Source organism: Natrix helvetica (assembly GCF_964273705.1).
Source record: "Natrix helvetica genome assembly, chromosome: 4".
Taxonomy (NCBI): Eukaryota; Metazoa; Chordata; class Lepidosauria; order Squamata; family Natricidae; genus Natrix; species Natrix helvetica.
In genome coordinates, this window is record NC_138550.1 from 117330552 (window position 1) to 117345102 (window position 14551).

At 36.5% G+C, this 14551-nt stretch overlaps 1 protein-coding gene across 6 annotated transcripts in view; it reads right to left on the reverse strand.

Moving 5' to 3' along the window:
* PTPRM (protein tyrosine phosphatase receptor type M) overlaps nucleotides 1–14551 on the reverse strand; it is a 471605-nt gene that overhangs the window by 182392 nt on the left and 274662 nt on the right. For all 6 annotated transcript variants that reach the window (XM_081950797.1, XM_081950796.1, XM_081950795.1 and 3 more), the window contains exons 10-11: nucleotides 12799–13000; nucleotides 6559–6661 (exon numbers count right to left, since the gene is read on the reverse strand). In XM_081950797.1, coding sequence (XP_081806923.1) covers nucleotides 6559–6661; nucleotides 12799–13000 — 305 coding nt within the window. The remainder of the gene's footprint in view (nucleotides 1–6558; nucleotides 6662–12798; nucleotides 13001–14551) is intronic.

The following is a 14551-nucleotide window of genomic DNA, read 5'->3' on the forward strand; positions in this document are numbered from 1 at the left end:
CTATAAGATATAGTCAGGATTCCAGACTACAAGACATTTAAGATAGAATAATGATCTTAAAATTACAAGAATGTTGTAATTTTACAACATTTACAAATGTAGTAATTTTACAATATTTACAAATGTTGTAATGTTTGGTGGAAATTTTAGAAGAGCTTCCTAATGTTCAGCAGTTTAATATTAGAATCAATTATCCAGAATGATGTTGAGTGTACTGAATTCAGTGGCTTAAATGGCCCCTTTCAATAGATGATTCCATGTATTGAAGATTAAAAAATATAGATGACTTCCAAATGCTTTCTTTAAAACTAGCTTATAATTCTAATTTTCCAAGCTTTATGCCGTACTACTGTAAGGGCTATATAACTTAAGTTCTGAAACTGAAGATTCTTAATAATGGAAACCTTTTTTTAAAAAAAATAGTCATATGCTATGTAGTATCAAGTTATTGCAAATCAATTATTTAACTATAAATAAGAATATTTGCCTACCATAATAGGAGGACAGTAATAGTCCTTAATAAACCTCTATCACTTCTATAGCACAGAATTGTTCAACTACGTTTTATTGTATGGTTGTTAAACTATAATTCAATAGTTTTTTTAGGCAGAAATTGATCCTCTAAGTCTACAATTGTACAGATTCTTAAATAATGTCCTGTAGAAAATGAAAATAGAAGCAAATTATCATTACCAAAATATACATAAATGAATGGATTTGTGAGAAGTTTGCTTTTAAAATTTTATTTTTCTAAGTATTTAAAAATTAGATAATTATTGCTATACACAAAAAGGAAACTCTGTTTTTTTTTCAAATTTGATGTGTATGGTAGCATGAAACTGATTTGTATTGCTTAATGTTTATTTTTAATTAGATAGTAAATCAGATATTTGATTATATATTAACAATATCTATAATGGTATGACATTTATGATGGCAATGTGAATACTGAGAAAATACGACAAAGTAATATTTAAGTTTTAGAACATTCCTTAACTCTGGTTTCCAGGTATTGCTATGGCACAACTCTTTGTCATCCTTAATAATTGGTTGTGCTCCATGGGATGCTAGGAATTAAAGTTCAATAGCATCTGGCCAGCCACAAGTTCCTCATTCCTGCTTTAGAACATACTCATAATGTCTATAAATTCAGACTATAAAACAATCTAATGGTGTCATCTAAACCTCCTAGGTCAGTGATGGCAAACCTATGGCATGCGTGCCACAGGTGGCACGCGGAGCCATTTGTCAGGGCACGCGAGGCGCTGCCGTCAGCTGGCCAGCACGCATGCGTGCGCTAGCCAGCTGAGTTCACCGTTTTTAAAAGCCATTTTTCGCCCTCCCCAGGCTCTAGAGGCTTTATAGGAGCCTGGGGAGGGCGAAAAGAGCCTCCCCTGCCCCCTGGGAGGCCCTCCGGAGGCTTCAGGGACCGTCCGGAGGCTTCCCTGAAGCCTTCGAAGTGCTCAAAACGACCCTCCGAGCAAATCGGAAGTCACTTCTGGTTTGCTCGGAAGGTCATTTTAAGCGTTCCGAAGGCTTCAGGAAAGCCTCCGGATGGTCCCTGAAGCCTTCGGAGGGCTTCCGGGGGGTGGGGGAGGCTCTTTTTGCCCTCCCCAGGCTCCTATAAAGCCTCTGGAGACTGGGGACGGTGAAAAAAGCATGTAAAAATGGGGGAGGGGTCGCGCCTGTTGTGCGGGCATGCGCACTGGGGTCACACATTGCATTATGGGTGCGGCATGCCCGCACAAGACCCCCCTGCGCTCCCCCCACTTGTGGCACGCGAGCCAAAAAAGGTTCAACATCACTGTCCTAGGTTGTATTCCTTCATAATCTTGGTAATGGAAATGGACGGTCTAAATGCTTTCCATTAAAATGTATCGGGAAAAAAGACATTAAAAAAACAAGAGGCTTTCAAGCCTTTTCCAAGATTTCATATTAAAGTTGCTGAATCTAAGGATAAGAATGAGAAGGTGGGAGAGGTAAGCCATTCAACTGTTTGTCTTCTTCAGCCTAAATCAATAGAATCCTGGACTAGTTTCATGCTTGAGTATTTAAATCATTTATAAGGGAATCGGTCAAAATCTTTGATTCAGAAGTCAGTTCTACTGTTGTAATGGCACGGGTATGGTTTTATTTTAGTGCAGTTCTTTGTGTTTCCTGGCATCTGTTCTATGAGAGTGGGACCGCCCACTACAGTAGTGGTACTGCAGCCAATAATGCTGTGAATTGAAGAGAAGACAGGAAATGATAAACATTGCCTCCATCTACTAACAGGAACAATATGACTGGAATTCCCACTCTGTGAAATGCACAATCAGGATAAGAAAGTAAATCTTAACAGTGACGTGCAGTCAGGGCCTCACCGCTCTCATCATGAAAAGAAAAGAATGTAAAAGGGAAAAGGCGAGTGCTGAGGTGAGGCTTAAAAAAGCCTCTAAAAAAGGGAGGACTGTGATAACTTTGATCTTTGCAAGCGTGCAAGCAAAATACCCCAGGATCACGGTGGCGGGGACAGCAACTCCTTTCGCTGTGCTGCGGAGAAGAGCCACGCTGTGCAGGAGGCTCCTCAGTGCTAGCCTCAGATCAGCGCGAGCTGCTCAGGAAGGAGGAGAATGGGACTGCGTGTGCAGGAGGTTCCTCAGCGCTAGCCTCAGATCAGTGCGAGCCGCGGTCCCCTTCATGTTGGCTCAGGAAAGAGGGGAATGGGACTGCGGCTCATGCTGATCTGAGACTAGCGCTGAGGAGCCTCCTGAACATGCGGTCCCATTCCCCTCCTTCCTGAGCAGTCCGTGCTGATCTGAAGCTAACGCTGAAGAGCCTCCTGCACATGCGGTCCCATTCCCCTCCTTCCTGAGCGGCACATGCTGATCTGAGGCTAGCGCTGAGGAGCCTCCTGCACAAGTGGTCCCATTCCCCTCCTTCCTGAGCAGCTCGCGCTGATCTGAGGCTAGCACTGAGGAGCCTCCTGCACATGCGGTCCCATTCCCCTCCTTCCTGAGCAGCTCACACTGATCTGAGGCTAGCGCTGAGGAGCCTCCTGCACAGCGTGGCTCTTCTCCGCAGCGCAGCGGAAGGAGTTGCTGTCACCGCCACCGTGATCCTAGGGTATTTTGCTTGCACGCTTGCAAAGATCGAAGTTGTCACAGTCCTCCATTCATGATGATCATTTGATGACGTCAGTGCCTCACCAGCCATAAACTTCACCGCACGTCACTGAATCTTAATGATAAAGAAAGATCCATTTCTCAAGTACCAACTCTACTACCTAATGACTGATATAAACTATTGCACAGCTATTATTTATATCTGTGTCTGACAATTATCTCTCAGTCAAGTCTCTTCTGCAGAAAACGTCAATTACTCATTATTGAACAACAGCTCTGAAGTTGACAGCTATGCTGATATTGTCCAAAATCGCAGCTATGGATTGAAAAAGAAACAAGAAAAGTAAAAGATACCTTTTGCTCCTCAAATATGGTCCTGACATATCATCACAGAATAACAACACAGAGTACAAATTGCTAAAAAGTTGTGAAATACAAATTGAAAGAATCATTTTTATATCAAGATGCAGCTGATGAAAAGCAGTGTCTGGATGCAGACCTTATAGTTAAGTATAGATAATGTAAGCTTCTATACATATGCGACTGTGAATTCTGAAAGACCTCTTTCAAATAATTTTTGAAATATGGAAGGAATAAAATAAAAATAATAATTAATTCTTGGAATGGTGGCATATTATCGAAATATCATCTTTAAAATTGACATTGCTTTATTTTGTAGTTTTAAAACCATTCAATGAACAGCACAATGCGATAATCCTAACTCAAAGGAAAAGAGGAATAAAATTCTTCCTCAATTTTTATAGATTTGTTCAATGTTATATCTTGAAGATAACCTGTTGGCCTAGCAGTGTGAAATTTAAAATTTATGAGGCTTACAGCATTAATAAAAAAGAATGTCCATGGAAGAAAAATATGTGGCCTTGATTTAAAGTGACTATAGTATTAAAAACTGTACTAGAAACTTGTTAAAAGTTTAAATTCTCATAACATTCCATAAAAGAATGCTTACTAGTTTTCAGACAACCCCCTCTCCCCCAAATTCCTCATAATTAACATGTTTGTTTCATATTCTTCTTTGTTGGACTGAATGCAAAGAAAAAAGGAGTTTACTACATAACTAAAACGGAGGTTGAACCTCTTTTCAATGCCTGAATTTTAAACTGAAAGCAGACAATAGTCATTTAATTTTTATATACTCAAGACTATTTACATATATGAGAATGATAGAAACTCACATAGCAAATTGAATGAATCATCCAACATTAGTATAAAATATATTCGTTTTATATTTTGCAAATGTATGCAGATAAGATTTAATTAAATGGATGGTGGAACTGAAATACAACCTAAAAAACTATTTCAAATTGATGTTCCAAAATTCTTTAAGCAAGATCATAGAATGAACGGTCCATATTTTATATAATTAATAAAGACTGCAATAGTAAATGGAATTTATGTTTCCAAAAGCTAACAATTTGCTGTTGAGGATCACATTAAACATTAGCAGCTTGTTTCAGAAAATTGTACATAATTGTTTTTTTAAAACACTTCTTAAATTCATAATGCCATGTAGTTATTTTCTGAAGATGCCAGAAATGTAATTGAAGTGGACTGATTCCAAATAAAGTTAAAACAGAAACCAACATTCTAATTTTATATTTCTTCTAGGTGAAATGATAAATGGAGGTATAAATTGTAAACAAGCAGTCCTAGGCAATAATGTGCTAGAATTTGTGCTTACTTTCTTTCTGCGTTCTCCCTCTATCTATCAGAGGAATTAAAGATTTTTATGTGACAGAACTGATGTATTGATCAATAACCCAACAACAATCATTTATACGGAAAAGTTTAGAAGAGTTCCAAGAAACTGCATTAACCATGCCAGATAGTTACAGCAGAATCAATAGACAGTCATTGCACTTAGTGAAGAGCATAAAGTACAGCTACATTTTTCTTACTCAGAATGAATACAGATTAAAGAAACAATCAGCTGGGAAAGTCTGTTGCTTCAGAGTCCCTTGGAATGATTGTAGATGTGACAATCTTGTCCCCACCATTTAAAAATGAGATTTCTGGCAACTGAATTGCTTATCTGAAGTTCAACAATATCCCGCCTTAACTATAATGAAATAAGTGTTTTTTATATTTTATTGTTGAATGACTTTACAATCTATATCATTAACAATGAAAGGATAATGCATTATTCACACTTTAAAAGGCAATATTACAGATCATTTCTATTTTAAGAAAAAATATAATGGAAAATGCAATTTTGTAAAAAAGTTGGTTATGCCTTATCTTATGTTATGCAGTCCTTCACAATTTTTAAATTTTTACTTCTGGTGATGCAAATATAATGTGCAGGGGAGATTCCATGTAATTAAGCATTATCATGAAATAAAAATCTATATTCCCTGCCTTAGATTATCTTTATCTCAAGTACTGCCCATAGGATTTACCGTAAATACATATATATATAAATTAAAATTAAAATACATATATAAATTAAAATGAATGACACTAAAAAATTTGAAATATATAAACCACTTAGAGAGTAAAACATCAAATAGAAATATTTGAACTTGCTTAAATAATGAAAAACAAGATAAAAATCCTTGCAAATGAAAGTAAATATATGTGTCCCAGGATAATGTTGCAAGATCCAATCTGAGTTGGTCACCGGGACCAAAATCAATATCCTAATTAACAACAAAAAGCTACACACAACCAGGCACCATAATAATATAACATGTAGAATAGCCCAGTGCACATATTTTGGAGAAAGAAAAGTTCCTTGATGGGGTCTAGCATGAACAAGCTTGCAAGAACAAAATTTTGGTCCTCAGATTGGATCCTGCATAAAAATTCATGTCACTGGAGAAAAAGCATCTGCATAGCATTTCAGGATTTGCAAAATATTTAACTTGGATTATTTTGCTGTATCTCTTACTGCAATTCTGCAGCATATTATTAATCTTATCATATTGAAGAATAGGAGATTGAGGCTGAAAAACTACTTGGCCAAACACTACTTAGTGAACATTCCTTCTTCCTTCCTAACCTGATTATAATCTAATTTAATTTTTAAATTTCCTAGCATCTCATCTGATTACCTGAAATAATGGTGATTAAATCCTCAGTTGCAAGACAGATTAGTTATAGAAAACACAGTTGCAAAGGATAAAGTAATGATGCAGTCTTGAACTCATACCACTGCAATAAGCAATTACCTTGTAGAAGTAAAGAAACCACCCACATAAGAGAACTACAGCTTTGTTCTTTATTTTCAAAGACTAAGGTCTGAAATCCTGCACATAATACCTGAGTGCTCTACATCAAAGGATTTTTGTATTCGTCTGCCATTTAGTTTAATTAGAGATAATGCAAACATGGATTTAAACTGTGCTGAATTAGGAAAGATCCCCAGAAAACACTGTCAAGGAATTAATCAATTCTGTTTTAATCTTGTACATCTTCCCCAACATCACAATACCTGACTGGTGCACCTCTGCTTTGTGCAGGCTTCAACAAAACTGTCACGGTACTGTCTGTTTGATTTGAAGGTGTTTCCAACTCATAGGGTGGCATAGAAGGTGCTAGACAAACAAGAACACATGAAACAGACTCATTTAATTTGTCCCTTTCATATCATCTGGATCTTAAAACAGTCTTGCTAAAAATAGTGTTTACAGCAGGGCCACATATCCAGAGCATTCTAACCAATTTCTTTCTCTTTGATGAACTTGTCAGCCTACTGACAACCATACAGCTCCTGTGATAGGATATCCTTCTACGTCAGAATATTCAGTAATGAGATTCTGAACAATCCTGAGTTTATACAAGCTTGCATTGCAGCAAGCTTGTATAAACGCAGCAAGCTTGTATAAACTATCAATTTACATTGATCTTTAATCTGTTAATTTAGGAATTATTCTCCTTTCTGGACGTCAATAGCTTGTTGATAGTCAGGACTGAACTGAATAAAAGTTTAAAGAGTTTTAGAGCCATATTCATATTCTTCTGTACAGTTCTTTTAATTTTTTAACCTCCTCCAAATGTATATTTATATCTATATTTATATTTGTATTTATTATCTGTTATTTGCTGTGTGGACTGTACACCGCCCCGAGTCCTTTTCGGGAGAGGGGGCGGTCTAGAAGTGCGAAGAATAAATAAAATAAATAAATAAATAAAATAAATTTATATTCCCTAAAATGCTCTCCATATTCCACTTTTGTCATGGCGTAATGCTTTAGGTTTTCATCTTTCTTATGTCCTAATTTGTATCCAGATTTTTATGATATTTAGGCATATTCATTTTGAATTGAATGATAATATGTGTAGCCATAAAACAGAATCAAATTGTTGGGTATCTTGTTGATATCCTCAATTTCACAGAACAGACACCAAGGATGAATATTTTTTTCCGTGAGCTTTTCATAAAGAATTTAAGAGAATGTCTATGGAGATTCTCAGTCATCCAGGCCATGGTTGCCTGAAGATGCTTTTTCAAAAAGCAAGTGGACTTTCTGTTTTTTCTTTGAAAACGTTTTGCTTCTCATCCAAGAAGCAGAGCTGAAGAAACTTCTTGGATGAAAAGTGAAATGTCTTCAAAGAAAAACCAGAAAGTTCAGCTGCCTCTTGGAAAAGCACCTTTTGAATATAAAAGAACTTCATTTTCTATAAGGGACAGCTGACTTTTGTAACTTCTTTGTAATCAATTATTATTTAATTAATTTCATTATTCTGATTGTTGTGATACAATTTTTTTTAAATTAATGAATGAATAAATTTAATGAATGGTTAGTTTCAGTAGCATACTACTTTTAGATTAACTAAAAGTTAAGTTTAGTTCTGCTGATACTGACGTTTTAATGGAATTTTCTACTTGATTATTTATTATTTCTACAAAAATAATAGAAACTTGGGACTATTGAATTTGGCTGTGGATAAGTAACAAAATAAAGATATCAGTCTTTAAGATACAATATTCTCTTATGTAAGAAAGGTAGGCTAAACTAAAGAAAGTTTTCAAAACAAGCGAAAACTAGACCTGCCATTTTAAAGTTGAAAATATGATTGAATTGGGCATAGCTGAATATGTAAGTTTAAATGGAGCATGTTTAACCATCTTAACTTTGTCCTAATTAAGCTTTTTTAAAAAAATTCAGAAAAGTTGAACTGTGTGCCCATCATTGTACAAGAATAACAATAGCACTTATATATGCTTTATAGTGCCCTCTCTAAGCGGTTTACAGAGTCAGCCTCTTGCCCCCAACAATCTGGGTTCTCATTTAGAATAGATCCTAATGTTATTGGCACAAAAAATACTGATTTCAGAATTTTTGAGTAATAGTTCTATTTCTTGGAATTTCAGATGATAAACATATATAATTATAGCATCTGTAAATAAAGCATCTGAACATGTAATTATTAACAGATAATGCTAAGTAATACATAATTAAAACAACTTCACCAATCAACTGTCATTAACTTTGTCAGACTTATTGATTCTTTGATAACTATGTTTGGGGAAAAAAGGATTGCTCTGAACACGGAGCTAAGACTGACTACTAAGACTATACCACATTAGCTTTTAAATAACACGCTGGCTACCAGTATATTTCTAAACATGATATAAATGGCTTGTGATAACATTTAAAATAGCAAACTCATGTGTCTTAGTTGCCACTAATTCTACTTCATTCGTTATGGACCGTCATTCCTGTCTTTCTTCCATAGAAGTACAGGTGACCCGAGAAAAAGTGTTTCAGTTATAATATATTTATTGCTTTCAACTTTTTAATACTTCACTATGTCAATTATACTGTTGCCATTGATTTCTTTTTATTGGACACTGTTTTATAACTCAGCTACTATTGTTTTATAACTCTGAGAGTTTATTAAATTGAAGGTTGCACCAAAATGGTTTTAATACATATAATGAGTAAAATAAAATATCCTTCAAGTTGAGGGAGGTTCCTAGTGATTTCATGGCCCTATCTGATATAGGTAGTCTTTGGGTTACAATGGCAATTGGGAATGGAATTGCTATTGCAAAGTGATATAGTCATAAAGTGTGACATCATGTAACCACATTGCTTAGCAATGAAAAACACAGTACTTATGGTTGCCCTTATAACCTCAAAATGCATCATTAAGTAGGAAATGGTGGAACTTCCAAGTAAGGAGCATAGGACTACCACGAGGGAGGCCCAGTACACCCTGTGCACAAATTGGGGAAGATCAAACCAGGGGAGAACATGGTGCAATGTAAGTACAAGAAGACTGTACGGTAAAAAAAGTGGTGCCATATGAATTCAGGAAGGCTTATTGGAGGGCGTGGCACAAGCATGAGAACAGGAAAGCCAAGGGACTCAACAGCATGACTTGTGACCTTCCCTGAAGCTTCCCCAGTGACTTTGCTTGTACAAAGCTGGCAAGAATAATCGTAACTGGAAATCGTAACAGGAAATCATATGACTGTGGCTCCCTGCAACATCATAATCGTGAGTCAAACACAACTTGTTTCATTTGAGGGTGGAATTGTCCCATAGCTGTGCCCAAAACTACACTGTTTCTTCTTGGTCAGGTGTTGACTGGTTTCTCCACTGATGGACTGGCAGAAACTTTTGTGGTTTGATTGAAATTGCCTATAGTATGCAATTTCAGCTTTTTATCTGTTGATCTTGGTGCTAGCTGTTATTTGCTTCTCTATTATTTCCACTGCTTCCTTGATTTTCCTTGTTTGTAGGTGGTATTTTATGATCCGTTATTCTTTGGTCTTCTTTCATCTGTCCCAATTTGCTTTCCTCTGATTGTAGCACACCAACTTTCTTTTCCAATCTAACATTCCATTTTAGTGGTCAGTTTTTGGTTTTTTTCTTTTTAGTTGATTTTTCATCCAAGGTATTCACTTATAACTGCAGCTGTGCTGTACATTAGCTGGTTTGTTTATTTTTTACAGTGAGCTGGTGCTTATATTTGATATTACAGATAGCGCTTCACTTACGACCACTTGTTCAGTGACAGTTCAACATTATGATGGCACTGAATGGACTTATTGACCCATGCCCAAAGTTACAATAGTTGCAGTCTCCCTGAAGTCACATGATCAAAATTTGGGTGCTTGGCAGCCTGCCCACACTTATGATTGCAAGGATGTGTGTGTGCAACTTCCTCCCATCTATTTTCCCCGCCATCTATGCAGAAGCATAGAGACAGTGAGAGACAGCAAAAAGCTTTCCAAAGAAAGTTGCAAGAACCTTTTGTTGTTAGTATGCTCCTTTTTTGCCCCAGCTGAGTGGCCTTCACCCACCCACTGAGGTACTTTGTGCTCTGTTAATAACCCACACAGTCACTTAATTGCAGCACCTAAGAAAGCCAGGATGCAGTTGTAAAGTTAATGGAGATTCAACTTATGACTGCAGTGATTTATGACCATAATTCCAGGGTCAGTTGTGATCCTAAGTCAAGATCTACCTGTATAAAATTGGCATCTTTTAATACTTGTGCTAGCTGTTTCTTTGAAACCAGCTTCAATGCAGGCAACTTTAGCCTATTGTTTTTGTGCTGCTCTGAATACTCAGTTATTCTTTCCAATTTCTCTTCTTTTTATTTGCCTTTATGTTTCTCAGGATAAGGCAAAGGACAGGGTGTCTGGTTTGGGAATAAAATAATTCAATAGCCATGTTGGCTTCCTATTTCCCTGGTTTGCCTCTTCAGTCTGAGCTACTTCTGGCAAGATTTTTATTTCTTTGCCCTGGGTAGATCTTTGTAGATCTACCCAGGGCAATTTCTCTTTCCCCCAATTCTACTTCTGTGAATACTTTATTTGATTTTATTAAGCAACTTTGATCTGCTAATCTCTATTCTGTTATTTCTGATTTTGGATGCATTCTTTTCATATACCATATTTTTCGGAGTATAAGACGCACCAGAGTATAAGATGCACCAAGGTTTTGAAGAGGCATTTTTTAAAAAAAGTAGGTAGGTAGATAGAGGGATAGAGAGGGAGAGAAAGAGAGAGAAATACAGTAGGTAGGTAGGTAGATAAAGGGATAGAGAGAGAGAAATAGAGAGAGATAGACAGAGTGTAGGTAGATAGGTAGAGGGATAGAGAGAGAGTAATAGAAAGAGAGAAATACAGTAGATAGGTAGGGAGAGAGAGAGAGAGAGTAGGTAGGTTTGTAGGTAGAGGGATAGAGAGAGAAAAATAAATAGAGAGAGAAATGTAGTAGATAGGTAGGGAGAGAAGGAGTAGTTAGGTAGGTGGGTAGGGAGGTAGATAAAGGGATAGAGAGAGAGAGAAATAGAGAGAGAGAAAAATACAGTAGGTATGCAGGGAGTGTGTGTGTGTGTAGGTAGGTAGGTAGGTAGAGGGATAGAGAGAGAAAAATAGAGAGAGAGAGAGAAATAGAGAGAGAGAGAGAGAAATACAATAGATAGGTAGGTGTTTCTGCTGGCACAGCACTCGGTCAATTTAATTCTCATCAATCAGTTAAAGAGCTTTCCAAAAGGAAAAAAAACAGTTTTTGCATTCTGTAAACCTTCCCAAAATGGCCAGTTTTTCATGAAAACGAGTCCATTTTTTTTTAAAAAAGGCATGAATAGCCTGGGGGAGGGGCTTGCAAAGTGCTCCTGGGGAGGTGCCCCCCCCCAAATGAGCAAATAATGGCCCATTTTTCGCAAAAACGAGCCCATTTTTTGTCAAAAAAATTGCATGCATAACCTTATGGAGGCTTAGAGAATGCTGCTGGGAGCTGGGGGGGGGGCAAAAACAGCCCATTTTTTGCTCATTTCTGCCCTCCCCAGCCCCCAGGAGCTCTCTGAAAGCCTCCATAAGGGTATGCACAGCCATTTTGCCTTCGGGAGGCAAAAGATGCTGTATTCGGTTTATAAGACGCACTCAGATTTTCAGCCTCTTTTTGAGGAAAAAATGTGCATCTTATACTCTGAAAAATACGGTATACTCTTTTCATTGGACTTTATCTGTAATAACAGATTATTATTTCTTGTTTTATTTTCTTGTATTATTGTTGTTGTTGTTTTAATAATTGCACAGTGAGCCAGATGTTCAGACTGGGTTTGGCATTTTTGTCTAGGTTTTTCGGTTTAGGTTTATTTGGATTTATATGCCGCCCTTCTCCAAAAGGACTCAGGGCGGCGTACAACATTAAAAACACACGTCACAAAAGTTAAAAAAAGATTAAACCCATTTCCAAAAAGACCAAAATCAAGTCCTCACCAAATTTGAATGTTTGACAGTGTTGCTGATATCATTGCAGGATGGAAGCAGTTCCAAGTAAAGCCACCTTCTGCAATTGACTGATGGCAAATTTGTCCAATGATAGTGTTCAAGTGGTGCTCCAGTTGTTTTAGGACTGCAGCAAATTACTATTGGTACTACCCTTGCTTGCCTTTGCCATAGAAATGTGAACATTTACTAAAAGGCCATTTTAATAACCTAACATGAGATGAATGTTTTTATGTCTGATTAGCTTAGTTTGTCTCAACATTTTAAAAAGGAGTTTCAAAATAATAAACTAATATCAATAATATTTTGTACACAAAATGATGTGTGCAAGTAATGTTTAGATAACATTGTTTAGAAAGGAAATACGTTTTAACTGCTTTACTTAAAATATGCTCCTGACATCCATAAATAAAATAGTAAAATTTAAATAAATTTAACATTCATCATAATGGCAAGGTTGCTGATTTTAAATAATACCTGATATCTTTGTGGTAAATTGACTTGTTACAGGTGGTCCAAAGCCTTTGGCTGTACTAGCCCGGAGAGTGAAAGAATAAGTAGTTCCAGGATGCAGTCCAAAAAACAAATAATGTGTTTCATTCCCGTGCTTTAGAACCCGTCCACTTTGGTTTGATAAATCTATTTCTGGGTCAAAGGAGCTGACAGCCTTGTATGTGATCTACAAAAGAATACCAATATTATCAGAAGTTGGACAAGGACTGCATAATTATTCAATATACCCTTTAGATGTCTGCAATGTCAGACACCTTCTGATAAGTTATTTTACTCTTAAGAACTTCATGTCTGAAATACATAGAACATAGATTTAGCCAAAGTATTGTGAAATGGGTTTTTTTTTTTTTTGCAGCCTCAGGGCTTAGAGATACCAAGTTTATAATTTTAAAGGCTATAATTCAGATTTAAGCTAATATTTTGAACTTGTCTGCTTTCCCCCCATCCCCTAATTTTCTTCTGGTTTGGAGGAAAATTAGTAACTGATAGAAGGATTGAATGGTGGGACCCTTAGTACTCTTTGAGTTTGGTTGTTTTCTTAGAATTTTATTACCAAAGTAGGTAACATCATCAGTGCACATTTGCAAGAAAACAATCACATTCAGAGAGCACCAAGGACCTCATAAATGAATATCTGCTTTTTAGATATACACAAAAACACAAACTGACCAAAAATATGTGTGAGGATGGTAACGATGCTGTGAAACACTTAGATGACAGTTGCACTTCACACTTTTCTTAATTGACAATATGCTGACTACTCAACAATCAACTAAAGGCAAAATTTTAATCTGCTTGAATACTTCAAAGAAAGACTGGGACAGAGAAAGGAGACCCGAGAACTACCAAAATGCTATCACCTAGTAGTCCATATCCATGTATCTCACTGAGAGAGAAGCTCTCAAAAGATCTGTAAATAACTGAATTGGATAGGTGGATTCATTTCTGGTACAGTAAAATGACACTACTGTGCTTTCTGAATCCTCCTGCATTCCTAATCATGCCATTCAGTCTAAGCCCATACTATTGTTAAGGAATTACCACAAAATTCTGATGCTATGTATGTAAGTTAAACAAACAAACAAAAAAACCCCAGGAACAACAATCTAATGACAAGTGGCAAGATAACATTCCAACCATGGCTTGTAGAACACACATAATACTTACAAATACTACTCTTAAAATAGCCATGTTTTGTTTGAAAGTTGTAACAAGATGCGTGCTTTGTTCAACGCTCAAACGAAAACACTCAGAACAAACATTTTTTTCAAGATTATAAGGGTTGACTGATAGTACAGTACTGAGTTCTGACAGCTCACAACATTTTGTTTCAGCTACAAACTGCTTCTGTGCAGGCAATTCTTGCATAATTTTTTTCCTCATTATATTTCATATGTAGTTTTTCATTCTGTTTTGATTAGATTAGTCTTTTTTCCCCCCTAGAACAACCCTTGAAATAATGTTCATATCTCAGGTTACCCCGAAGAAATATTTCAAAAAACACAAATAAATCACAATACAATTCATTTCTAACGTTCTCAATCCATGTTTACAACAGTTATAATGGGAAGCAGCTTAGTCTGGACATATAAAAATTCCCACCACTGCAAGTGGAAGCCATAGAGAGACCTTTCACAGAACTTTAGATAAGAAAAGCTGGTCTAGAAATAAAATAAATCACAGAAAGAATAACTTTTTCATTACCTACACAATTTTA